The sequence below is a fragment of the Stegostoma tigrinum genome, chromosome 6 (assembly GCF_030684315.1).
Source record: "Stegostoma tigrinum isolate sSteTig4 chromosome 6, sSteTig4.hap1, whole genome shotgun sequence".
Lineage (NCBI taxonomy): Eukaryota > Metazoa > Chordata > Chondrichthyes > Orectolobiformes > Stegostomatidae > Stegostoma > Stegostoma tigrinum.
In genome coordinates this window covers 17800345-17828042 of record NC_081359.1, presented here as the reverse complement: position 1 = coordinate 17828042, position 27698 = coordinate 17800345, and the positions used below count along the sequence as shown (strand labels likewise).

The following is a 27698-nucleotide window of genomic DNA, read 5'->3' as shown; positions in this document are numbered from 1 at the left end:
GCATAGTTTTAAAGTGAGTGGAGGTACATATGGGGAGAGGTCAGAGGTAGGTTCTTTACTCAGAGAGTGGTCGGGGTGTGGAATGCATTGCCGGAGCAGGTGGTGGAGTCGGCCTCAGTAGGTGCGTTTAAGCGGCTATTAGATAGGCATACGGATGGTAGTATAAGGTAGGGGTGGAGGTTAGATAAACCTTAGGATTCGGGTAAAAGTTCAGCACAACATCGTGGGCCAAAGGGCCTCACTGTGCTATACTGTTCTCTGTTCTAACTGAAGGCAGTAGGCAGGCAGAGAAAGAGGGACAACCAGTAGGAGGCGCTCCAGCACACACAGATGCGCCACAGCCGGCAGGTACATGTTCTAAAGTGACAGGGTACCCCAGCTAAAATGGCCGCAGTTGCCTGGTGCTCCTAATGCCACAAGGGGCCTGAGATTCCACTCTGACACTGATCACAGGCCTTCTCGACAGTGTACCAACCCGTCCCTGGAAATAACTCATTGGCATGGCTGGCACGACTATTTACAGCATGAAAGTCCAATCCCCCGAAATCCCCATTACCGTACCCCGTTAGCCTTGGTAAACCATTCCCCTGCCAGACTGGGAAAAGTACAATCCGATTCAAACTCACTTTCGAGAGACTCGCCGTTTCTCTTCTCTTGCATGGCAGCTTCGAAGGTACTCTGGAGAATTTTGTTCAGGGTTCCAATCCACTCTTCCATTTCCTGGTCACTGTCTGCTGCCAACAGGTAACTACTCTTATCCTGCATCTTCAGTTCAAAGGCATACCGTCGGATTCTATTGTTCTGCAAAATATAAAGCTCTCTCCTTCATACCGTTCACTTGAAAAGCTTTTAGAAGCACCAGTAATGACAGCAACTTCCATTTATACGGTACTTCTGAATCTAGTAAAGCATCCCAGCACACTGCACAGGTCCAACATTAGACCACATTGGAAACTGATTTGTAAAGTGCTAGCAGGATAGGAGACTTATGCAAAGAGGTAGGTTTGAGACGTGTCTTAAAGAAGCTGACAGAGACGCAACAAGGTTTGAGGACAGCACTCCAGAGAGCTAAGGGTCCAGGCAGCTGAAGGCCACGGGCTCCAGTGGTGCAGCAATTAAAATGGACAAATTGAAAGAGAATAGAATTGAAGGAGCACAGAGGTTTCAGAGAGTCTAAGGCTGGAGGAGACTGCGGAGGTAGGAAAGGGCCAGACCACAGAGGGATTCGAAAGCTAAGGTAAGGATTCTCAAAGTTAGGCGTTGCCAGGCCAAGTGCTAACATACAGTATCGAGCAGAGTGAGGGATGGGAGGAAGTGTGTCTTAGCATATGGACAAAGTTTTGGATGAATTCAAGTCTACGAAGGTTGGGAAATGGGAGAATGGCCAGGTATGCACTGGAGCAGTTAGTACAGAGGTACCAAAGTTGGTCAGGGTTTCAGCAAGGATGAAGCTTGGATAAGGCAGGCAATGATGTGGAGCTGGAAGTAGTCCAGGTGATGAAGCAGACATCAAGCTCATCTCGGAGTTATTTGGAAGACAAGGTGAGGCACAGAATGAACTGAACTCAAATAGTGATGAAGGAGAGGGGCAGACTGAATGACTGAGGAAAAGATATTACGTTTTTTTGATAAGGCCATTCACAAGACAGCCAGAAGTCTTGTGGTCACCGATATGTCAGATGTGCCTCTGGATGTATGAGGATACTTCACTGATTTTTCTGGGATATCTCAGAAACTGATAAAAATAGGAATTCTATCAGAAATCAGAGAACTCAATTTAGAATGTTCTCACAGCTCCACTAAAGTGAATAATCAACAAACCCTAATCCTTAAATTAAGGTATTGCGTACAGCTGGCACTTAACAATTTCAAAGGGGATCTGAATCAATAGCATTTGTGCCAAAATTCCCAATAGGACTCAGTGCATCTCCCGCTGCAATGGAACCTCTCAATGTGTTCATCTTCCTGGAAGAAAGCTTGTTTAGCAACCCCATCGCTACATAGTTAATGAAGATTTCGGCTTCTTACATTCTGCTTCAACCAAGGATTAGCTCAGCAACTTGCAACTTCAACCACAGTGATTCCATCCCACTGGCTCTACTCACAAAAACAGCGTAGAAAACAGGATCAGGATCATTGAGGAAATGGTGTAAACTACTGAGATTAATCTCTAGAAATAAAAGCAAGAGGAGGGACTGGAAGGAAGGAGGTGGTTGGGGAGCAGGAAGGAGGGCATGGGGTGGTGGAAAGGGAGCAGGAGGAATGGGGGGGGTGGGAATGGGCCTGGGGAGGAAACGGAGGAGGATGAGGGGAAGGGTGAGGATGAGTGTGTGTCAGGGAAAGGGAAGGGAAGCAGGAGAGTGAGGGTACGGATGGGTAAGGGGAGCTTATGGGAGCTGGAGAGGGAGAGGGGGAACAAAGACAGTTACAATCGGGACAAGGAGTTGGAAGGAGAGGGGAGACTGGGTTGAGAGACAGGGAGAATTGTAGAATGTGGGTGAATTTTTTTATTATTTGAGAGAGAGGATGAAAAACTGTAAAAAGTGTCTGTTTACACAGCTATCTCAGCAATGCTGGTCATACTGAGGACAAGATGGGAGATCCTGAGCCATCCTTTCACAAGTACTGGAAGGTGACAGGATGATTCAATCCAGAAACGTATCCATTTGTCAGTCATGTCCAAATTAACATCTTGCTCCAGGAGTCTTCTGATCTAATTCCACACTGCCTCGACATTAAGCCATTACTGCTCCCGTTTGGGAAATCTCATCTTCTGTAAATAACTGTGCAAAACCCAAACTGCTCTAATGTGAGCAGTTGCATAAACGGTTAAATCATGGGTCTTTGTGCCCATTCGCAGCAGGATAGAAAGCTATGGGCTTTCAACAGTCACATTTTCACTGAAGACTCACCATCAGTGAGACAACTTGTAAATACATGTAGTAAACCATCATGAGTTATAACACCTGATCTCCTACCTGGACAACTCCCATGCAAGAGTCGAGAAAGATCGAGCCCTTTGGTTCCTTCAAGATTTTCTCATCTTTATAAAAATTAAGAATGTATGATCCATCTCCAAGCTGAGTCAGGTGGAAAAAACGCCTCTTGAATGACTGAGGACAGAAAATCAATAAGAGTCTGAAGGAATACTGTTTTTGTTTGTTTGCAACCAGCATCATATAGCATTTGCTTCCCAATAACTTCCAAATTCTCAATTTCATCCAGTATCAGCTGGGACTCAGTGGTCGGCACGTGTGCCTCTGAATCAGAGGGTTCAGGGTTCAAATTCCATGCCAGAGACTTGATCACATGACCCAGAATGACTGCACATTATGGAGGAAGGGCTGAAATTTCACAAGGGCCCTCTTTTAGGTCAGACATGAAACCAAGGCACTGGGGCCCTCTCAGGCAGATGCAGAGGGTTCTGTGGACACTGTCTGAATGAGAAAGGGCATTCTCATTGATTTCCTGGGTCAATGTTTGTGTGGTCTTGCCCTGTGTGAAGTTTCTGCCATCACAGTAGTGATTACTTTGATGGCAAGACACTTTGCGATGCCCTGAGATCATGAAAGGCTTTATATAAATGCATTTTCATTCAGTCTTTAACTTTTACATCTAAAAAACGAGGTTGTCATCCAGGGCAAAGTCTAGAGATCACACTAGATCAGAGTGGGCTAGGAGGTTGGCTGACAGAGGTTTTCCCAGCTGACCAGAAGCTGTCAGCTCTCACTGGAAGACCAGTTAAAATGTAACAAGGAGACATAAAGGTGCAGCCTTGATGAGCTTCAGTGTTAAGATCACATCAGCGTGGCAGTTCTAGGAAGTGCTCAGTCTGTAAAAGATTTTGTCTTGCAATTGTATGCATTTCCTGTATGTGACAGAATGATTCCCTTCAGCAGTTCGCCAACAGACTTTCATCATTGACCATCACATTCAAGTGATACCAATGTCCAAGCATCTCTGATTATATTCAAGTTAATTAGTTTGATCTTATATTTTTCATAGCTCCCAGCTCAGAAGTAAATGGGCACTGGTTTATTTTGACTGAGCTATTCACTCAGCTATCTCTCCCAGCTTCCAAACGTCCCAGGCCCTCCCATTACCCCAACCCCTGAGCGTAACTCTCTCACATCCTGACATCCCCCTGCCTCAGTCCCATTCATACCTCACTGCCCCCAACCCTCTTAACTGAGCTAAACGCTATTTTAACCAACCAGGCAGGACTGATTAATGTGCCCCTTTTCTCCTCTAATGTACAGCATGGTGATGCAGGAAGAAACTTGCATTTCTATAGCACCTTTCACAACCTCAGGGCTTCCCAAAGTGCTTCTAAACATAGAAACAAAAACTCAAAATGGTATAGGCTCTTTCAAAACTTCACAGCATTCAAACATTTGAAGTATGGCCAATTTTGTACAGTAGGCAACATAACAGTCAACCTGCACAACAAGCTCCCACAAACAGCCCAGTGATAATGACCAATTAATCCTTCCTTGTGAAAATGAGGCATAAATATAAGGTGAAGGCACAGATTCTAACTACCTGACAAATAACAGAGCTCTGGGATAAATGTTAATTGAAATCTCTTAACAATTAAGCACCATTGATAAAGTTATCTGAGCAAATGAAATACATCAGAACCACTTTACGGATCCATTTTAGTGTACAATGTAAGAATTAGACAAAATGTGACAGAAGTCTCACCCTCATGGTTACACTGATCGCACTGTTCATATTGCCCTTATGCAACCATCCTTGTTTAGTGATCCCTCCCTTCTGTGAGCCAAGGGAAGCTGTATCCTACATTAAAAAGAACCATAATATTACCAATTCAAAAAGAATTATATCAGAAACTTCAGAATATGCAGAAATTCTTCAACATCAATTTCAGCAAGTGCACAACTGCATCCAAGCCGTGTCACCCCAGATCAGAGCATCCAAATTTTTTGGTTTCTTCTCTGAACTTGATGGAGATATTTTATTAAAGCAAGTCGCTCTTCAGAAACACACTGATGTACTCTTCTTCGGTGTCAGTCCTTCAGAGCTTGAGGACGACTTGTTTCCACTCTGGTCCCTCGAGAGATTACTATGGAATTGGCAGTAATATTCTGGCATGGGCGGAGAAGTGTCGTGCAAACAGGAAAACCGAGTGCAAAAATAAACCAGTCATTCTTAAAATGAAAGGTGGCAATAAATGGAATACCACAGGGATCGGTGCTTGACCCCCAGATATTCAGCAACAATGTGAATGAGGGAATCAAAAGTAACATTTTCAAGTTTGCTGATGTCACAAAATTTGGTGGGATTCAGAATGCTGAGGAGGATGTAAAGGGGCCTCAGGAAATTTAGAGTGAATGGGATGTCAGATGCAGAAAGCTGTGGATTAGTGTAAAGCTACGCAGTTTAGTAGGGAAAACACAGCAACAGCTTATTATTTAAATGGTGACAGATCAGGGGATATTAATATCAGAAGGATTTGGGTGTCCTTATACACCATTCACTGAAAGCTAGATCTAAATGAGCAAATTGCATGTCGGCCTTCATTGTAAGGAGGCCTTAATTCAGCTTTACAGGGACTTGGTGAGATCACACTGGCTGTGTTATGTGTAGTTTGGCCTCCGTACCTAAGACAGATACAACAAGGGCTCATCAGACTGACTTCTGAGATGACAGGTTTATAGCAAGGAAAGAGATTGGGTCGGCTGGGTCAGTGTTCACTGGAGTTTGAAGTGAGAGAGGATCTCATTGAAACATGAAACTTTGACAGGGCTGGATGAACTGGATTGGGGCATGATGTTTCCCCTGTTAGGGCTGGTCCAGAACAAAGAGGTCGTGGACTCAGAATATGCGGTCGGCCATTTTGGACTGAGGTGAAGAGAAATTTCTCCACTTGGTGGTGATGAACCTATGGAATTCCTCGACCACAGAAAGTTGTGGAAGTCCAACCACCGAACATATAGCAGGAAAAAGATTTCTATAGGTTAAAAGTATCAAGGAGTTGGCAGAGGATGGAGTGGTAATGGTGTTTTGGACGATTGGCCATGATCATGTGAAGTGTTAGAGGGGGTTGCTGGATTGAGCGACCTACTTCTGAACCTATTTTTCTTTGCTGCTATTCTGCCTTAAACGTGACTCCAGGCTCAAAGCAATGCAGTTGGCTTTTTGCTGCCCCAAAAACTGCCCATCAAACCCTGTAATAAAGGCCAATCAGAGTTGGGGCTAAGATCCCAAGACATATCCAGACACTATAAATTATTTTTAAGAAATAGACTATTGCTGAAGTAAGAGATAACAAGGTGTAGAGCTGGATGAACACAGCAGGCCAAGCAGCAGAGGAGCAGGAAAGCTGACGTTTTGGGTCTGGACCCCTCTTCAGAAAAAGAAGGCAGTTCCTATTATCTCTATTGCTGAAATGTTTGCTTCCTTCATCACAACATCTTCTCAGTCAACCATCTTCTCTCCTGTATATAAACTGTTCTTTTAGTGTGAAATTTGGTTAATCTTGTCCTGAGAAATACAACAGAAAAAGGTTTAGCAACAGAGATAGTAGCAACTGCAGATGCTGGAGAATCCAAGATAACAAGGTGAAGAGCTAGATGAACACAGCAGGCCAAGCAGCATCAGAGGAGCAGGAAAGCTGATGTTTCAGGCCTAAACGTCAGGCCCGAAACTTACTGCTCCTCTGATGCTGCCTAGCCTGCTGTGTTCATCCAGCTCTACACCTTGTTATCCAAGGTGCAGAGCAATGTGCCTTTTTCAACAAAAACACTGATCATGCCCAAGATAATAAAGTGTGGAGCTGGATGAACACAGCAGGCCAAGCAGCATCTCAGGAGCACAAAAGCTGACATTTCGGGCCTAGACCCTTCATCAGAGAGCCTGAAACGTCAGCTTTTGCGCTCCTGAGATGCTGTTTGGCCTGCTGTGTTCATCCAGCTTCACACTTTATTATCTGGGATTCTCCAGCATCTGCAGTTCCCATTATCACTGATCATGCCAAAACCTGATTCCGTTCACAAAAGTCAGGACACTAATTATGGGCTATTATTTTCCCTTCTCTCTGCTGAGATCAATTGTGAATGCAATATCTATATTGCCACTAAGGGAGGCATTTAAACGTTTTTAAAGTATTTCAGAGAACGATGTTCCACTATTCACAGGGGCAAACAGCACAGAAACAGGCCCTTTGGTCCAACGTATCCATGCCGACCAGTTTTCCCAAACTAAACTGGTCCCACTTGTCTACATTTGGCTCACATCCCTCCAAATCTTTCCTATTCATGTACCTGTCCAAAAGTCTTCTCAACACTGTAACTGTACCTGCATCCACCACTTCCTCTGGCAGTCCATTTCACACACAAACCACCCTCTGTGTGAAAAAGTTGTCTGTCAGGTCCCTTTTAAATCTTCTCCTCTCACCTTTAAAATATGCCCTCCAGTTCTGAACTCCCCCACCCTAGGGAAAAGACCTTGGCTATTCACCCTATCCATGTCTCTCATGATTTTAAAAAACCTCTATAAGATCACCCACCAACCTCCTACACTCCAATGAAAATGTCCCAGCCTATTCATCAATATAACTCAAGCCATCCAGTACCAGTGAAATGTTGGTAGAGCTTTTCTGACCCCTCTCCATTTTAACCATATTCTTCCTATAGCAGGTCAACCAGAACGGTACACAGTGCTCCAGATGAGGCCTCAATGTCCTGTACAATCTCAACATGACGTCCCAACTCTTATACACAATGGTCTCAGCAATGAAGGCGAATGTGCTAAAAGTCTTCTTAACTACCCTGTCTACCTGTGACACAAATCTCAAAGAATTATGTACCTGAACCCCTGGGTCTCTCTGTTCTACAACCTAACTAATGCCCTATCATTAATTGTGTAAGTTATGGTTTGTTTGCAAAATGCAATATCTCACATTTATTCAAATTAAACTCCATCTGCCACTCCTCAGCTTATTAACTCAACTGATCAAGATGTCTTTGTAATCTTGGATAACGTTCTTCACCGTCTGCTACACCACCAATCTTGGTGTCATCCACAAGCTTGGAACCATGCTTTCTAAATTCTCATCCAAATCGTTCAACGAGATTACGGCTGATCTGTGACTTGACTCCATCTATCTGCCTTGCTTCTGTAGCCCTCACCCAACAAGAATCTTAGTTTGAACTTTTCAGTTGATACGACACAGCTTCATAGAAGGGACTGAAGTGCTTCCTGCTTTCACCTATGATCAGCCTGCGTTCTGCACACCCTAACCCCCCCACCCCTGGGCTGGACTCTGTGCACCAGAGGAAATAGTTTCTCTGCTTGAATGGAGACTGGATCTGGGAACTTCCTGATCTATACTGGTCAGTAATATAACACATGTTGCATTTACTCAATGATCCAAGACAGGAAGGGAGAGAAAAGAGTGAAAGGCCATCGTACTTAAATCCTGCCACAGGAAAATCTGGCAAACCATCTGTCACGTCCTCTATACAAGAAACAGTCTACCATTAAATCAAGTCATTTGCATGGTTAACCGAGAAAAACAATCTGTTCACAAAGCACTGACGATTCAGATTTCATTTACAAGGGTTTCTCAACTTTCACTTTGTGACTAACCATATCAACTCTGCCAACAGGGAACTGGCGGATGATCAAAGTTTTTGTTTTTTAACGTTTAAAGTCATTTTTTTAAGGAAAAATTCAATATTCCAACACTTTAGCATAATCAGTAAGTGGCGTGCATTTTAATATCTGCAAAAGCTAAATGTGTGATTTAGTCAAAACAAAAATCCTACGCAAATTATTCCATACAAAGCCAGACACTGGAACAGAGAAACATGAGTGAGTCATTTAGAAGACAGATATGAGATTAGCCAAAAAATTAAACTATTTATTATGCACTGAAGTGGAGGCTAATTAGTTGAAATCAGCAGGGATTTTCTCCTCTCTTTCCAGCACCAATTGTGACAACCTTCATCAAAAGTAAACCTGCACCAGAATAAAAAGTTGCAATAAATTTAACTCCAACCTCTAACCCTTCAAGCTTTGCAAACTTCTTTTAATTAATTGAGAGCTCGGGGTGTACCTAGTTCCCTATTGTTTTTTCCATGGCAGCACTTCAGTCAAAAAGCGTTGGCTTGCCAATCAAAAACCGCCCTTTTATCCTGCAGTTTAAAAGGCTGTGACAGCTCGAGCTTTGCCCTTTTTGTGCTCGTCATGTTGAGTGCACAACAAAAACCTTCGGCAACACGTTTCTTTTTAGTAATAACTGAGAGAGAATTGAATGAAATCAAGCATGGTGGAGCACTGTAGATGATAATCACTTAAATTTCTAATCACAATTATGCTCAGTACCATGGTCTCCAACTCAAAACTGAAAGATAGCTTAGAGAGCTGAGCCAACATGCTTCCCCATTCCTTGTCACAGTGCCCTTTAACAATTACATTCCCATAACAGGAGAGTGATTATACTAAACAAAGTCTGTCAGCCTTTTTTTTAATCTTACATCTTGAAATTTTCAACTAGTCTAACATCAGTGCTCAGAACATATTTCTTTCCAGATTTAGTATCGTGCATAACATCTTGGTCTCCTTTTTTAAAGCGAGATAGGTCTGCATTGAGAGCAGCTGACATCAGGTTGATTCCTGGGATAAAAGAGGTTGTCCTGTGAACAAAGGCTGAGCAGTCTGAGTCCACATTGATTGGAATGTGGAAGAATGAGACGCGATCTTATTGAAACAAAATATACAGAGGAAGTATGACAGTGTAGATCCTCCTTGTGAGGGATTCTAGAACCTGAGTTTCAGAATAAGGTGTTATGAAAGTGTTCAGAAGTTAATTCCTCAGAAGATCATGAAATTTTTATAATCCTCTTACCCAGAGAGCAATGGAGGCTTTGTCAATTTAATACATTGAAAGCCGAGTGACACAGAATTTTGAGGGATAACAAAGTGTGGAGCTGGATGAACACAGCAGGCCAAGCAGCATCTTAGGAGCACGAAAGCTGACGTTTCGGGCCGAGACCCTTCCATGTTTTTCTAAGGTGGGATGCAATGAACAGTCTGCATAACTTCAATAACCACACCATATTAAAATATGGAATATCAGTTCATGGAACACAGTATTAAGATCTTATTAAAAATGAATTCAAAGCCGACAAAGCACACCCAATAGACAATTTCAGAAGCCTCTCCCCATCCCCTTCTCTGGCCCGAAACGTCAGCTTTTGTGCTGCTGAGATGCTGCTTGGCCTGCTGTGTTCATCCAGCTTCACACTTTGTTATGATAGACAATCAGCTCTCTTTTCATGTGTAGAACTGTACTCTGCAGATACTCTGCATATCAAAGATCAGGTTTAATGACAATGCATTGTGGAACAACAAGTCAGTCTTAAAGAAACATGCATTGTAAATCTGCAAACTGGACAGAAATTCAGGAGATTAAGGAACATACCAGGAGCTCTGAATTTCTGGAACTCGCTAATCAACTTGCACAATGACCTGAATTGTTAACATACCTTTATTATTTCAGTAAAATACAGTCCATTGATTTCAAAGCCCAACCACCACATCTCCCAGCCCTCCCCAAAGCCCTGGTCCCTCATTATGTGAAGAACTTGTTGGATTTGCGCACTAATTGACCATTAAATTCAGTGGAAAAAGTCGGAGACTTAATAATAAAAAAAAGCTTCTTTTTAACAATGGGAAATGGTTAATGCAAAGCCAATCAGATCCTTCAGGAAACTGAACATTTCCTTTGTGGTAGAAAACAGGGGGCTGGAAGAAAGCTGCAGGCCAGGCAGCATCTGGAGGAAAGGAAGAGTCAATTTCAGTTTCAGGTATTAGCCTTCTTCAGGACTTCAGGACCTTTGTGGTGATGTGGTAGTATCCCTACCACTGGGTCTGCAGGCATAGATTCAAGTCCCACCTGCCCCAGCGGTGAATAAACAAGAGGCTAAAAAAAATTCAACTATAAAGTCTCACACCTGTGCTGTGAACACTCAAGGTCTTTTTAATGGCAAATCTGAAATGCTTTTGATTGCTTTTGCCTCTCTCACTTCCTTAATCCAAGCTTTCTTTCCCTTATTTTATTTTCTTTCTGACCCTGATTTGACATTAATCTAATTCTCCCAATCTCCTTCTCCATCATTCCCACTTTTCCTCAATTCATAAATTCCATCGATGAAAGAGATTGAGGTACACCCAGTGATGTCCCCAGTGTCCTGCTGCCCTCTGTGTTGTTAGTAACTCACATTCTGAATAAGAGACAGAAAATAAAGGAGGGAAAAAGTCTAAATAGGCAATACCATAAGGTCCACCCTCCAACCCCAAACCTTCTGAAGTGTATTTGAAGGAGCTGTGCTCCTACTTACCTTTTCTGTCACACATATTTGTGAGCCTGCAAAACTAAATAACCTGGGTCCAGAGTTATTAATTGAAATGAGCGTGAATTATGGTGAAGAAGGTACTAACCACTGCAATTCAGTTCAGATCTTCCCCAAATAAATCAGAATTAACAAATAATGGCTACCTCATCTTTGTCAACGTCTTCATCAACTTCGAAAACGTGAACGGGAAGCTTTTCTGGTCTTGGTGCTTTGCTGTCAGGAAATAAACCAACAAATGCGCAATAAAGTGACGGTCATAAAAAACAACAGCTTTCTTCAAAAATCCAAAACTGCAATTTTTACAAAAAACAATGCATTACGCGGTTTAAAGAAAAGCTTGCATTTATACGGTGCCTTTCATGCCTCCAGGGTGATCAATGACACTTCGACACCAAATTAAGTACTTTTAAAGAATAGTCATTGCTGCAATGTAGAAAGCACAGCAGTTTATTTGCACAGAGAAACAACCAAATGGTAATAACAAGATATTCTGTTTTGTGATGTTGCATAAGGCATTGATATTGAACCCCTCTGCAAAATCGTACCACAGCATCTTTTCCCTTAACCAGGGAGCAGAGCTGAGGGCTCAGTTACCACCTAATCTGACAACGTAGCACTCCCACAGCTACTGCATTGATTTGCCAGCTGAGTTTATTGAGCTCAGCTCCTTAACTTGGTCTTGAATGTCCAACCTTCTGATTTATAGGCAGAGCATCAGCTAACGATCCATGGCTGATGCAGAACAATACTGAAGCAAAAATTCTGCTTTCCCCCTCCATACAACAGGAATTTTGGGACAATTAGATGCTTATGTAATAGAATCTGTTAGGTGTAGCGATCTCTTACTGTCCTATAATTTATAAACTTTAAATTTCACCAATGCATACCAAGCTGTTACACACAAAGCACCATTAAAAAACAAAATAAATTCAGTTCCGTGCTCGGATTTTGTTTTCTCAGATTTGCGGATGGTTTCACAATGTTGAGATGCAGCCTAGTTGCTCTTAGATGACTGCAGAGACCCAGCCGACACATTAGTGTTGTTCTAACCTAAGCACAAAATATGTCTTCTTGCTCTTATTAGGTGTAGACCAGAGTATAAGGCCTGTTTTCACACTGCGCACCATCTTGCATGCCAAATGCAATGATTTCACAAACTGTCGCAGTTAACACATACATTTCAACACTGGTGTTAAACCACATTTGATATCTTTTTGATCATGTCCCTTATGTTCTTCGCAAATGTCTGAACATCCATTTGCTGTTGTCTTCACACCAAACAACAGCCACTGGTGTCGAGAGCAACATGTCAAATTAACAACAAAAACTTGCATTTATACAGCAACCTGATCTCAGTAAAACATCTCAAGGTGCTTCAGAATCACCAACAAAATTACAACGCAGAGCCACAGCAGGAGATAAGCTTCATCAAAGAAGTAGGTTTCAAGTTGAGTCAGAAAGGAGGAAAATGAGAGGTAAAGTTTCAAATAAGCAACTTTAAGAAGTTAAAGAACAGAATACCAAAGCTCAGGGTACAGGCAGCTGAAGTTACAGTCATGAAAATGGAGCGATGAAAAATTAATGACGCAGAGAGATGTCTAGAACAGAGCTTATAGTGATTGGGAAGGCTGAGGCCAGTGAGTTTGGTGTTGGTGATGGTTCCAGTGACGGTGGTGGAGGAAAGGGGAGTTTTTAAAACAAGCACGTGAATTTTAACATCATGGTCTTGCTAAACAAACAGCCAAAGCAGGGTCAGTGAGTACAGGTAGTGAACTGGACTTTGTGCCTGTTAGAAAATGACCGTACGTGTTTTCAGAAGGTCGAAGGAGACAGATTGGCCAGGACCTCAGTGAGACAGTCAAATCAAGACATTATAAAGACATAGATCCAATAGTATACAAACTGACACATGGTTAGAGGTAATGCCACAGAGGTAAAGCAGAGATGACAGTAATGGGGGAGGTGGTGCCATGATAATGTAGAAAACGCAGATCATTAATCCAGAACCTGAGGTTAATGTTCTGGTGACACGGGTTCAATCCAATCGTGGCAAATAGTGAAATGTGAATTGAATAAAAATGAATAAAAAGCTGGATGGATACTGCTGCTCACTGTTGTAAAAACACATTTGGTTGCCTAAAGGAGTCAATGTTGTCCCCTTAAAGAGGGAAGTGAGGAGTAGTGAGAGGGAGCCATGGAGAGATTTCCTCATGTTTTATGGAAGGAAATCTGCCATCTTTACTTCATCTGCCTTGCAGATGACTTCAGATCCGTAGCCCTATGATCGACTCTGAAATATCCAGCTAAACTCTAAAAGGAACAAAACCAGATGGACCTCCTGGTAGCAACTTAGGACCGGACCCACCTGGTTCACTAATGTCCTTTAGGGAAGGAAACTGCCATTCTTACCTGGTGTTGATCTACATGTGACTCCAGACCAACGTGACTGATTCTCAACTGTCCTCTGGGCAATTAGGGATAGGCAATGAATGCTGGCTTAACCATCGACACCCTCCTGTGAATGAATTTTTAAAAACCTGTCCAGTCAATTGTGAAAAATGCCTCCTTCCTGACAACTGGAAGCGAAACTTGGAGAGCTGTCTCACAGACTAGTCAAGCAACAGCCTGATATAGTCAAACACACAGAATAACAGCTTCCAGGCAATATCCCTAAAACCATCACCACCATCCCTGGATAAATCCTGTTCCACCGGCAGCACAGATCCACTCGAGGTGATAGGACAGTAATATGTAGTCAGCAAAGATCTGTCCTGTGAGTCCTCAATATTGACTTCAAACCCGGTGAAGTCTCACAGCTTCAGGCCAAAGGTGAATAAGGAAACCGCTTCCTGGTTACCACATACTGTGGCCCCTTGGCTGAAGATTCAGTACTCCTCGATTTCAAACCTCACGTCGGTGAAGTACCAAGGGGAGCAAGGGCACAGAAGCTACCCTGGGTTGCGTTTTCAAAATCCACCATCAGGAGTGGCTGGGAAGCTCCGTTACTGACAGAGCTGGCTGTATACCAAAGAACAATGCTGCTAAAATGGGTCTGCACCAAGTTGTGAGGGAACCATCAAGGGGGAGGATCCTCCCCAGTCTCCCTGTCACAGATTCTTTTCTTATTGACGGTAGGAGTGACTGCTCACAGTGCTTTTGGAGACAACATTCTTACCTCACACTGAGGAATACTGCAGGAGAACATGCAGCATAGAAATACCCAAACTGAGTTGTCACCCGAAGCTCTTGTGTGCCAAACATTGATAGCAGCAGGCAATAAATGGTGAGCTGCAATCAACAAATCAGATTTAAGTTCTACAATCACGGAATCCCTACGTTGTGAAAGCTGACCACACAGCCCTTCAAGACCACACCAACTCTCCAAACAGCATCCCACCCAGGCCCACCCCTGTATCAATGCATTTCCCATGGCTCACCTACCCAGCTTGCACATCCCCAATTTAGCATGGCCAATCCACCTAGCCTGCACACCTCTGGACTGTGGGAGGAAACTGCAGCACCTGGAGGAAACCCGCACAGACACAGGGAGAATGTGCCAACTCCACACAGACAGTTACCCAAGGCTGGAATCAAACCTGGGTCCTTGGTGCTGTGAGGCAGCAAGCTAACCACTGAGCCACCGAGTCCTACCACATCTAGTCATAAATAGTCATGGACAAATAAACAAGCCAGAGGTGAAGGCTTCACAAATATCACCATCCTCCATTTTGAGGGATCCAAGCCAGTCACTGCAAAAGATAAGGCTGAAGCATTTTCATCCATCTTCGGTGAGAAAATGCTGAGTGAACAATTCATCTCAGCCTCCTTCAGAGATCCTCAGCATCACAGATGCTGATCTTCAATCAATTTGATTCACATCACAGGATATCAAGCAAAGGCTATGGCCTCTGATAATATTCCAGCAAAAATATTGGAGACTTGTGCTCCAGAACTTGCTGTGGCCCTAACCAAGCTGCTTCAGACTGCTACAACCCTGGTATCAACCTGGCAAGGTGCAAAATGACCCAGTTATGTCCTATATACAGAAAGAAGAAGAAATCCAACTTGGCAAATTGCCACCTCATCAGTCTATTGTCCATCATCACTGAAGTAATAAACTTTACGCAGCGCTTCCTTAACAATAACCTGCTCACAAATGCCATGCTTCAGGTCCACCAGGGCCACTGAGCTCAAAACTTCAACACAGCTTTCATCTAAACATGGACAAATGAGCTGAACTCCATAAGTGAGATGGCAGTGACTGCCCTCGACATCAAGACTGTACTTGACCGAGTGAAGCATCAAGGAACCCAAGCGAAACTGGAGTTAATGGGAATCATGGGAAAGCTCTGATGAAGGGTCGACCAGATTCGAAACATTAGCTTGTTCTCCCACCATGGATGCTGCCTGACCCGCTGCAGTTTCCAGCAATTTTTTTTTCAGGGGAAAACTCTCTGTCGGCTGTTTTCACAGCTGGACTTAGGAAGATGGTTGTGGATGTCAGAGGTCAGTTATCTCAGCTCCAGGACATCTCTGCAGGAGCTCCCCAGGGCCTTTGGCTCAACCATCTTCAACGGCTTCATCAGCACCACGGATTGCCACCAAGCCACAGCAAAGAGGCTTGAGTGTTCTGTTGAACCCAATAGTGATGCTGTCAAAGAATTCTCAATTGCTGGCAGTGTACTCCAAAACAACAAGGGTGGAGGGGAGGAACAAGACAAACTGCAATCCAAAATAAATCCTCAACGGTGATCCAGGTGGCGGTATTCGTGCTCTAGCCATGGCTGTGATGAGGGTCAGAGGCTGTGGCAATAGGGAGTTCTCCACTCGACAACTAACACACACACACACACACACACACACACACACACACACACCCCCCAACACCCCCTCTCACCAGCGATCGGCAAGTGGTGACAGGATAGGGTCGAGAGATCTGGAAGTCCATACCTCCAGGCTGGCACGCAGGTGGAGGAGTCTGCCTCAGTTGTTTTGTTCTTGGAAATAGGAGCAGCAAAGTGCTTTTGGCAGCTTTCTTCATGTCAGCCGCACAAGGAGGACAGAACCCAAACCAAGTGACTCAGAATTCCTGAAGTGGACAATCATACTCATTAACAAGCGACTGCCAATGACAACAGTTTCATGAACAACCTTTCCTCCATCATAACGTCAGAAATGGAATGTTCACTGATTATTACACAATGTTCAGCACCATTAATGACTCCTCCGACACTGAAGCAGACTGAGTCCAAACATATAGGGCATGGGCAATAACCAGGCTTGGGCTGATCAGTGGGAAGTGACATTTCCAGACGATAACCTACTCCAACAAGTGAGAATCTGACCATTGCCCCTTAATATTCAATGGCATTACCTGTGTTAAATCCCCAATTACTAGCGTCCTGTGGGGTTACCATTGATCAGAAACTGAACTGGTCCAGCCACATAAATACAGTGGCTACAAGAGGAGGTCAGGGGCTAGGAATACTGTGGCAAGTAACTCACCTCCCGAATGCTCCCAATGCCCATCTATCAGGCACACAGAGGGGCAAAAGGGGAGCAATTCTTGGAAATTAAAGTGCTGGCAGCACCCGTCCTCCATTTGACGGATACAAGATGAGGCAAACCAGAATGTCTCATTCACCAGCTTTTTTTTATTCCTTCCCTTCTGGGGAGTCAGGCGTGTGTAATGGAAAACTCTCCAAATGGCCGGACAAGTGCAGCTCGAACGACACTCAAGAAGACTGGCAACATCAGGGTCAAAGCACCACACCCACCATCTTCAACATTCACTCACGTGCCCACCAATGCACAACTGCGGCATCACAGATGCAATGCAATAACGCACTAAGGCATTTTCCATTCAGGCAACCTCTAGCACCTAGAAAGGCAATGGCAGCAGATGCACGGAATCACCACGATCTACAATTCCCCTGCAAGCCAGACACCATCCTGACTTGGGACTACATCACCGTTCCTTCACTGCCACTGAGTCAAAATCCTGGAGCGCCTGCTCCAACAGTGCTCCACATCCCAAGGATTGCTGTGGTTCACAAAACTCACCACCATATTCTCCAGAACAATTAATACAGCAACATCCACATCGCATGAATGAATTAAAAATAAAACAGCAAAACATTAGTTCCACTAACATTAATTTGAAGGATTGCAGTTGAAGTTAAATAAGAACTGAAAGAACTGCGGATGCTGTAAATCAGAAACAAAAACAGAAGTTGCTGGAAAAGCTCAGCAGGTCTCACTGAGTCTGTGAAGAGAAACCAGAGTTAACATTTCAGGACCTGTGACCTGTCCTTCTGAAGGTTCACTCGACCCAAAACACTAACTCTGATTTCTCTTCACAGACGCTGCCAGGCCTGCTGAGCTTTTCCAGCAACTTCTGTTTTTGTGTTGAAATTGAAGTTCTTCGGCTGGTTGAAAAACAACTAATGTCTGAAATTAGATGGCATGCAAAGTATTACTTTTCTTGTGCCTAATGACATTTAAATGTGTCTGCGAAGGTGGAAATCTGCTTTCCCAATTTACCGGGTTTTAATTCAACAAATAGACTAAGAGGTGGTGAGAAATAAATTCACTCACTTTGGCAGTTGCCTGAAATCTCCTGAGTAGTCTTCATACTTGTATTGAACGAGATGCCAATCAGAGTTGTAGGTCTTAATGCACTGAAAAGAAGAATAAAGCAATATTGAATAATGTACATTGCACAGAATTTTACAGCGCAGAAACGGGCCATTCGATTCTATTGGTCTATGCAGATCTTATGCTTTGCACAAGCCTCCTCCCACTCTCATGTCATCTTCCCCTAACAGCAAAATCTTCTGTTAACTTCTCCATTGTGCACTACATACTCTTTTAAATAGAACATATAAGATAGCCTGGTGAGACACTGTAACGAAGTCTCACTCGAAATGCACGCTTGGGCCAAATCTTGATATACACATCTACAGATTTAAGAATACCAAGAGTTGTAATCTGACTTCCAAATCACTTTCTACATGTATAGTCTTGGAGTCATACAGCACAGAAACAGGCCCTTCCTTCCGTGCCAAACATGATCCCAAATTAAGCCTGTCCCACCTGCCTGCACTCAGCCCAGATCCCCCAAACATTTCTTATTTATGCATTTAACCAAATGTCTTTTATGTGTTTAGATAAACACGTTTACATGTTAATTTAGATAAATGTGAGATGCTGCATTTTGGAAAGACAAATCAGAGCAGAACTCATACACTTAATGGGAAGATCCTGGGGAGTGTCGCTGAACAAAGAGATCTTGGACTGCCGGTTCATAGTTCCTTGCAAGTGGAGTCACAGATGGATAGGATAGTGAAGAAGGCATTTGGTATGCTTGCCTTTATTGGTCAGTGCATTGAGTTTAGGAGTAGAGAGGTGATGTTGTGGCTGTACGGGACATTGATTAGGTCTCTGTGGGAATACTGTGTGCAATTCTGGTCTCCCTACTGCAGGAAGGATGTTGTAAAACTTGAAAAGATTTCCAAGGATGTTGCTAGGGTTGGAGGGTTTGAGCTCTAGGGACAGGCTGAATAAGCTGGGGCTATTTTCTCCAGAGCATCGGAGCCTGAGGGGTGACCTTATAGAGGTTTATAAAATCATGAGGGGCACGGGTAGCGTAAATAAACAAAGTCTTTTCCATCGGGTGGGGGAGTCAAAAACTCGAGGAGATCGGTTTAAACTGAGAGGGGCAAGGAATAAAGGGGACCTAAGGGGTAACCTTTCACGCAGAGGGTGATGCATGTATGGGATGAGCTGTCAGAGGAAGTGGTGGAAGCTGGTACAATTACAACATTTAAAAGGGCATCTAGATGGGTATATGAGTAAGAAGGGTCAAGAGGGATTTAGGCCAAATGCTAGCATGGGTTGGCTTTATTTAGGATATCAGGTCAGCATGGGCGTGTTGGAACGAAGGATCTGTTTCCATGCTGTATATCTCTATGACTATGTTGTAATGTACCTGCATACACCATCTTTGACTGGAAGTTCATTCCACACATGAACCACACACTGTGTAAAAAAAAGTTGCTTGTCATGTCTTTTTAAAAATCTTTCTTCTCTCACCTTACAATGTTTGCTCCCTGGTCTTGAAATCGCCAACCCTAGGGAAAAGCCCTTTTATTTATACCCCTCACGATTTTATAAGCCTCAATCTCCTACGCTCCATTGAAACAAAATCTCGGCCTATCCAGCCTTTCCTTATAACTCAAACCTTCCATTCTCTGTAACACTGGTAAATCTTTTTTCTGAATCCTCTCCAGCTTAACAATATCCTTCCTACAACGAAGCAACCAGAATTGGAGACTGAACTCCAGAAGGGGCCTCACCAACATTCTGTACAACTTCAACATGGCATTGCAACTCCACTACTCAAAGGTCTGAGCAGTGAAGGTGAGCATGCTAAACACCTTCCTAACCATCCTGTCTAAATGTGACGCAAACTTCAAAGAATTAAGTACGTGATCTCCTACGTCTACCTGTTTGACATCACTATGAAAGGCCCTACTTTTAATTGTATAAGTCCTGCCCTTGTTTGTTATACAAAAATGCAATACCTCACATTTATCCGAAGTGAATTTCATCTGCCACTCCTTAGCCCACTGACCCAACTGATCATGATCTTTGATCACAATCTTTTTGTAATCTTAAGATATCCACCAATTTTTGGTGTCATCCACAAACTTACTAACCATGTATTCTGTATTGTCATCCAAATAATTTATATAAATGACAAACAAAAGTGGACCCAGCACTGATCCCTACGGAACACCTGGTAACAGGCCTCCAATCCAAAATATAACCCTCCACCAATACTCTGTCTCCTGCCGTTAAGACAATTTTGCATCCAATTGGCAAGCTTACCCCGAATCCCAATGTGATCTAATTTTACTAACGAGTCTATCATGTGGAACTTTGTCAAAGGCTTTAGTAAAGTCCATGTAAACAAAGTCTATCATCTGCTCTCATTAATCATCTTGGTTACTTGTTCAAAAAACTCAAACAGGTTTCTGAGAGATGATTTCCCTCGCACAAAGCCATGCTGGCTATCCCTAATCATTCCTCGCCTCTCCAAATGCATATAAATCCTATCTTTCAGTGTCAAATCCAACCACCACCAAAGTCAGGCTCACAAGTCTATACTTTCCAGGATTCTCCTTACAGCCTTTCTTTGAAAAAGGCATAACATTAGTCACCCATTGTTACAGATGACACAAATATCTCAGCAAGTGACTCCGTAATTTCTTCCCCAAGTTCCCACAATGTCCTGGGAGACAACAGGTCAGGTCCTGGAGATTTATCTACCTTTATATTTCCTAAGACCTCCAGCACTTAGTCCTCTGTAATGTGGACAGTTTTCAAAACATTAATATTTATTTCCCTGAATACTCTAGCTGCCATTTCTTCCTCCACAATTAAAACTGACATGAAATAGTCATCTAATATCTCTCCCATCTCCTGAGGTTCAACACAAAGATGACTTTAAGGGGCCCAACTCCCTTTCTAGTTGCCCTCTTCCTCTTAATGTACTTGTAGAATCACACGAAGTAACAAGCTCACAACTTACATTATTTCTAGCAACAGAACCAGTCTGTACAATAAAAACTGGAAACTCCTGTAGACAGGCTGATTTCCAACAATATCTTTTGTCAATACAGCAGAGGATGGACTGATGGAGGGAATTCTTATTTGTGTAAAAGCTTCCACAAATAATGACGAGCCATTAGAACGAAGGCCTAGAATTCTTTATCCTGTTCCAGATTTCATCTATCATGTTTCTAATTAGCATGCTGATACTTAATGATAACACATACAGAACACCATATAATGCACAGAGACCCTGAAAACATGTCCCATTTTGGTAAAATGCCTGGAAATAATACTTTGTACTGGAACTGTGACGATAGATTGATGTTTCTGACTCAGGTGTAACAATCTAAACATCTCTTTAAATATAGGGTCCAGATGCCTGATATATTAGGGGCTGTAGCATTTGCGTGGAATTTTCTATACAGGAGAATCAGTAAAGAATGTTTGCCATTTGTGATAACCCGCAATATCCAGTCCAAGCATCACAAATCATTGAGTACTAATCAATTCTGGTACATTCACAAAACCATCTTCAATATGAAATACACATGATCCTGTATTCTGAAAGTGACGGACTGTTTCTCCTCTCTCTTCTCATCCTTCAATTGTTTTGAAGCAGCAGGGCTCCATTCAGTCCGTTGAGTGTATTCTGGCACTCCTCAGAATGCTCTGGTCAGCCATATTCCTTGCTCTACCCCTGTGGTCCTGCAAGTTTAATTCTTTCAAGTTCCAATCAAAGTTCTGCTAGAAATTTTTCATCATCCAAGAAGACACTGGGTGAAACCATGCAGATTTTCTCTTAACATCTTAACTGGTGAAAGGATACAGAAGTGACACAAGTAAAAACCCTCTGCCTCAAACGGTGAACTGCTCTGTCTAGCAGGGTGTTGAATACATTTAATAAAAACGTTTAAAATTACATAGCTACTCGGAGATGAAAGAAAGACAATTGATTGGCAGGGGAGTAGGATTAAATCGACTGATCTTTGAAAGAGCCAGCATACACCCGATGGCACAAAGGGCCTCCTTCTGTACTGCCCTGTTCTGTGCAAAACCTCCTCCCAGGATTCCACCTTCAAGTTTTCTTGCTTCCTTGTCTCCACCCCCTACTTTCAACATCCACCAAGGAGATGGCTATAACATAACAAAGATAGATGCAAATAATGTTCAACAATGTGCAGACATATTTAAGCAGGATATATTTTGGCTAGTCAATGTTTCTGCACTGAACATCATGGGCTTGCGTTTACTTTCAGAAACCCCTCTGAGTCCCATGCCCGTATCCCCTTCACCATAAAATGGACGTGAGGCATCGCTGGCCAGGCCTGCACTTAATGGCCACCCCCTAATGCCCTGGGGAAAATGGTGGTGAGCACCCTCCTTGAACTGCAGCAATCCATTTAGAGTAGGTACAGCTACAGAGTTTGGATAGAAATTTCTGGATCTACACCCAGTGTCAGTGAAGGAATGGCAAGATAACTCAATCCTTGGATTCTCTGTTTATTCCCGTTTGGCTAAATTACTTAACCCGTCTGTACTCAAGTACATTACAGTATTTAAATATTTTAAGTTAATTCATATTCAGTACCAGGCAGCACAAGGTCATTGCCTCTCTCCCCAGCTGTTCCTCCTTTCATTTTTCTCTGTAGCCTCACAAACGTCTCCTTTTCCAGTATTTATCCAATCCTCTTTTGAATAGGAATACTGCCTTGGATTCCACATCACAACTGGATAAAAACATTTATCATCTCACCTCTGTTTCATTCAAATGTGTTCTCTGGTTACTGACCCTCCTGCCAGTGGAAAGGATTTCTCCTCATTTACTCCATTAAAACCTTTCATAATTTTGACCATTTTCATCAAATTTCTCCTGAAACTTCTGCTCTAAAGAAAGCAACACCAGCTTCTCTCTCTCTCCCTCTCTCTGTAATTTTTCACTGCATGCAGCTTTTTTATCACGGAGTGGCATATTTGGTGATTACTGCAGAAGTAATGATAGGTGTTAAGTTCCTTTGTCACTGTCTAAGGGAAAAGGCGATGAATAGATCAACTGTATTGTGGCTGACTGACCATGAAGTTCATTGTACAGGAAAGAGAATTGGGTAATTCAGTTTTTAATTTTATTTCGTATATATACCTTTACCCTGCTCTGTAGTGTGATAGTGCAAAAAAAAATTCTTTCTGGTATTCTTTGCTGCTTTATGATGGGGAGAAGGAAAGCAAAAGGATATTGCTGGAACTGGAAGGTTTGAGTTACAGGGAGAGGCTAAATAGGCTGAGGCTATCTTTCCTGGAGCTTCGGAGGCTGAGGAGTGACCTTATAGAGGTTTATAAAACTGAGAGGGGTACGAATAGGGTGAATAGCCAAGGTTTTCTCAAAGGTTTATTGTGAGAGGGGAAAGATTTAGAAGGGACCCAAGGAGCAACTTTTTCACACAGTGAATGGTGCATGTATGGAATGAGCTGCCAGAGGAAGTGGTGGAGGGCTGGTACAATTACAACATTTAAAAGACATCCAGATGGGTACACGAACAGGAAGGGTTGAGAGAGATATAGACCATACGCTGGCAAGTAGGACCACATTAATTTAGGATATCTGGTTGGCATGGACGAGTTGGACCAATAGTCTGTTTCCGTGCTGTACATCTCTATGGTTCTAAAAGGACTTTTATTTCCTAACATGTAGTGGGAAAAAAAAATTAATCAAAATAATTGAGTGAATGATCGTCACTTCATCACTCTTGCAAAGAAAAGAGCAGCTTTACGAACTGACCAGATTTGGCTAAATCTTTCTTCTTCCAATGCTGTGAAAAAGTGATTATTTCATTATATTGATTATTTGAGATGATGACATTATGTTTTCTCATTTTTTTATAATTATGTCATAGGGAGGGTCAAGTAGAATGCAGAACTCTGTAGAAAACTGAAACTCATTAGGAAAGAGGTACACAACTATATATATAGCTTCTCACTGGTCAGAGAAAGGGAAAAAAGTTTCCATTCCTTCAACGTGAAGAAATTAAGAATTATATTATGATAGTGATGGGAATGGCAGCTTCTCTACTGCCATAATACATTTAAGGAAATGGAATGTTGGCTGAATGGGATTAGAATAGTTCGGTGACTATTTTAGACCAATGTAGATATGATGGGCCAAAGGGTCTTTTTCCATGCTGCAGACCTCTACATACATAAACAGTGCCCACATAGTCATGTGAGCACCAAATCTTTGAAAAACAGGTATTTGAGTTCACTCACAAAGGAAAAATTTACTTTACATCCAGTTAGTGAAACCTAACAACGATACCAGCTCTTCAGATAAGATACTACTTTCCTAATTGTTGGAAACCAAGCAGATATCTAAATCAGAAACAGACCAACAACTGTGTGAGATAAGACATGATACTGGAAAATCAAACAAAGACCTCCTTCACAGAAACAGCAAGCAATTCATAAACTATGCAAGAAGGAAACTATCAACTCTGCAGCTTGCATGTTAATTACAGGAGTAAACATTGCAAGACATCATTTCAGATCAACTCAAGAGTGACCTTGTTGTTGTAGGTCAACATTGTAACTTCCTTTTACACAAAACGTTACAGCCCAGAAACAAGACATTTGGTGATAGTGTTCTGTGCCAGTGTATAGGCTGCGCATGAGCCTCCTCCTACTTCACCTTATGAAAGGAAAGTTTTTCATTTATACAGCATCTGTGACGACTCCCCAACATTCCAAAGCGCCTTACAACCAATGATGTGTAGCTACTGCCATTATGTAGCTAATGCGACAGCCAATTTACACAAAGCAAGCTCCCACAAAACAGCACACGGATATTGTCCAGGTAATTTGTTGCTGTGATCTTGCTGGATAGATAAATATTGGTCAGAACACTGATGATAAATAAATCAGTGACATTTTTCCTATGTACAGAGAAATTGTAGCACCGGTTCAATACCAAACCGGGAGTGCCAGGCTTGATTTCTTTGCTCAAGTGCTGGGGCTTCAAACCTCAACCTCGTGATTGAGGAGCCGAGAGTGTTACCACTCAGCTATGGCTGACACAAGTCAACAGAACTTTCTCTTCCAACCTCCTTCTTGCATTCTCACAAATTCTCTTTAAAATGTACTAATACAATTCACCTCAACCATCAGGAAGATCCACACTGGTACCATTCTCTGGATAAAGAAGCTTCTCTGAAATTCCTACTGGATTTATTCATGCCTTGTTGTTCTTTGACCCAACTGGGGTTTACATGTTCTGCACCTGTTGTCAAATATCACAAACCTGCTTTTGAAAAAAAATGCCTATCCCATTTCACAATCTCACCAAACCAAAGCTTGTAATAGAGGCTCCAACTACCACTGTCAGTCTGAGACACTGGCTTACCATTTCACAGCTTCTGTTCAATAAAATGGCGGTTTGAAGTTTGTCAAGTGGGGCTATGCTACGGGAAGGATATTATTAGATCAGAGAGGGTGCAGAAAAGATTTATAGGATGTCACCAAGACTGGAAGCTTTGAGTTATAAGGAAAGGCTGGGACTTTTTTCACTGGAGCATAGGAGGTTGAGGGGTGACTTTATAGAGATTTATAAAATCATGAGAGGCAGAGATGAGGTGAATAGCAAAAGTCTGTCCCCTTGGGCAGGGAAGTTCAAAACAAGAGGTCATAATTTTAACACAAGAGAAGAAAGATTCAAAAAGGGACGTGAGAGACAACTTTTTCACACAGAGTGGTTCGCATGTGGAATGATCTGCCAGAGGAAATGACAGGTGGCGGTACCATTACAACATTTAAGCCATTTGGACAGTGAATAGCAAAGGTTCAGAGGGAGTTGGACCAAAGAGTCTGTTTCCTTGCTATAAAACTCGATGTTCCATGTTCAGTTTTGCACTGACAGTATCTGGCATCATCTTTTATGCTCTGCAGCACTGTAAATTATTGCTTCCAAAGACAGAAAAAGGAAAAACAAGGAATCACCTGATAGGGGATAGTGTCAGAAATGCCATGATGGATCAAAATAAACAACAGAAGGCCATTCAGCACTCTCAATCTGTCCCTTACTCAGTGATAAAATGACTGATCTGTGACCTAGGTCCTTTGATCCATTTCCTTCAATTTCACATGTAAAATTTTTATCCAAACTGGGATCAAATGCCATCTGTGAAAGAAAGTTTCAAACTTCTATCTCTTTTTGTCCTCTGACAGTTTGAAATTTGTCACAATACATTGGTTTGCTTTCTTGTCTGTGCTTCAGAAATTATTATTGAAAATATCTGAACAGTGGAAAATGATCCTGACATACGAACTAACTTTTGTTGCAGATAAGGCTAGAAGTAATTTAAAACCGCAATCCACAAAATCTGGTTTCAATTGGATCTGCAATTCTAAGACAAATAAGAGTCCCAGTTAGCCACTCTTACAAACACAATGTGTTCCCAGAAGCCAGCTCAGTTCTCGCTCTGAGCTGTGTTAATTGATTACAGTCACAGCATTCGTAGAAACACAATCTGATCTCCCTCAGCCTGCCTCAGCGACAGGGAAATGGAATAGGAAATAAAATAATGGGACTTACACACCCAAGCAGTATCATTTTTATTTTTAGATGTGCCTCGTAAGTTGTGCACCATAAAACCACACTAAATACTACTCAGGTGAAATTATTACTTCATTGTCAACATTACAAACTGATTAGCAGATCGAGCCCAGGTCCAATGCACAGTTCACCTTCTACTGACTATAAGTTTGAACTCATCACAAACTCTTCTGCTCCTATTTTAATTTGCACAAAGTCCTGTTCACTCATCATTCCAGTGCTCAATGACTAACATTGGCTTCCAATTAGACAATGCCTCAAACTGAGCTCTTTTATCCTTGTTTCCAAATGTATTCTTCGTCTTGTCCCTCTAACCTCCTCCAGCCTCCAAAATGTTGACATTCCTCTGTCTTGGGGCCCTTGTGCATTTGCAGTTTTCATCGCTCCTCCCTTGGTGACCACGCCTTCAAATGCCTTGACCCCAAGATCTGCAATTCCTTCCATAATGTTCTCTGCCCTTCTCTTTCAGATAGGCTTAAGGTGAGAGGGGAACGGTTTAAAATGGACTTAAGGGGCAGAGGAAGTGGTGGAGGCTGGTACAAATATAACATTTAAATGGTATGTGGATGGATATGTGAATAGGAAGGGATTACAGGGATGTGGGCCAGATGTTAGCAAATGGGATTAGCTTAAATTAGGTCATCTGGTCAGCATGGACGAGTTGGACCAAAGGGTCTGTTTTCATGCTGTACAGCTATATTGACTCTAAGCTGCTTAAAATGTGTGAATAAGTTTTTGGTTGTTTGCGCCATATCCTAATTTCAGTTCAATATCACCCTGACAAATTGGGATTGTCTTTAAACCACTTCGTAAATGTACAAGTTATCTACCCAGGCATATTGGCATCTACCCAGTAATGTGGAAAAGTGCCCAGGTATGTCCTGTAAACAAAAAAAAGAGGATAAATCCAATTCGGAAAATTACTGCTTCATGTGTCTACTCTTGACCTTCATTGTGATGGAAGGGATCATCAACAGCGCTCACCTTCTGACTCTCTGAAGCCTGTCCACCAACTACAAGGCACAAGTCAGGAGTGTGATGGAATACTCCCCGCTTTGCCTGGATGAGTGCAGCTCCAACAACACTCAGAAGCTTGACAC

The 27698-nt window shown here is 42.5% G+C and overlaps 1 protein-coding gene across 15 annotated transcripts in view; it reads right to left on the bottom strand.

The window, feature by feature from the left end:
- Positions 1–27698, bottom strand: part of LOC125453562 (dedicator of cytokinesis protein 9) — a 316948-nt gene that overhangs the window by 148250 nt on the left and 141000 nt on the right. For all 15 annotated transcript variants that reach the window (XR_009445818.1, XM_059646469.1, XM_048533319.2 and 12 more), the window contains exons 4-8: positions 17982–18064; positions 11528–11597; positions 4705–4800; positions 2979–3113; positions 627–801 (exon numbers count right to left, since the gene is read on the bottom strand). Coding sequence is in view for 14 of the 15 variants with exons in the window: in XM_059646469.1 (XP_059502452.1) it covers positions 627–801; positions 2979–3113; positions 4705–4800; positions 11528–11597; positions 17982–18064 (559 nt within the window). In the remaining variant the exon portion in view is untranslated. The remainder of the gene's footprint in view (positions 1–626; positions 802–2978; positions 3114–4704; positions 4801–11527; positions 11598–17981; positions 18065–27698) is intronic.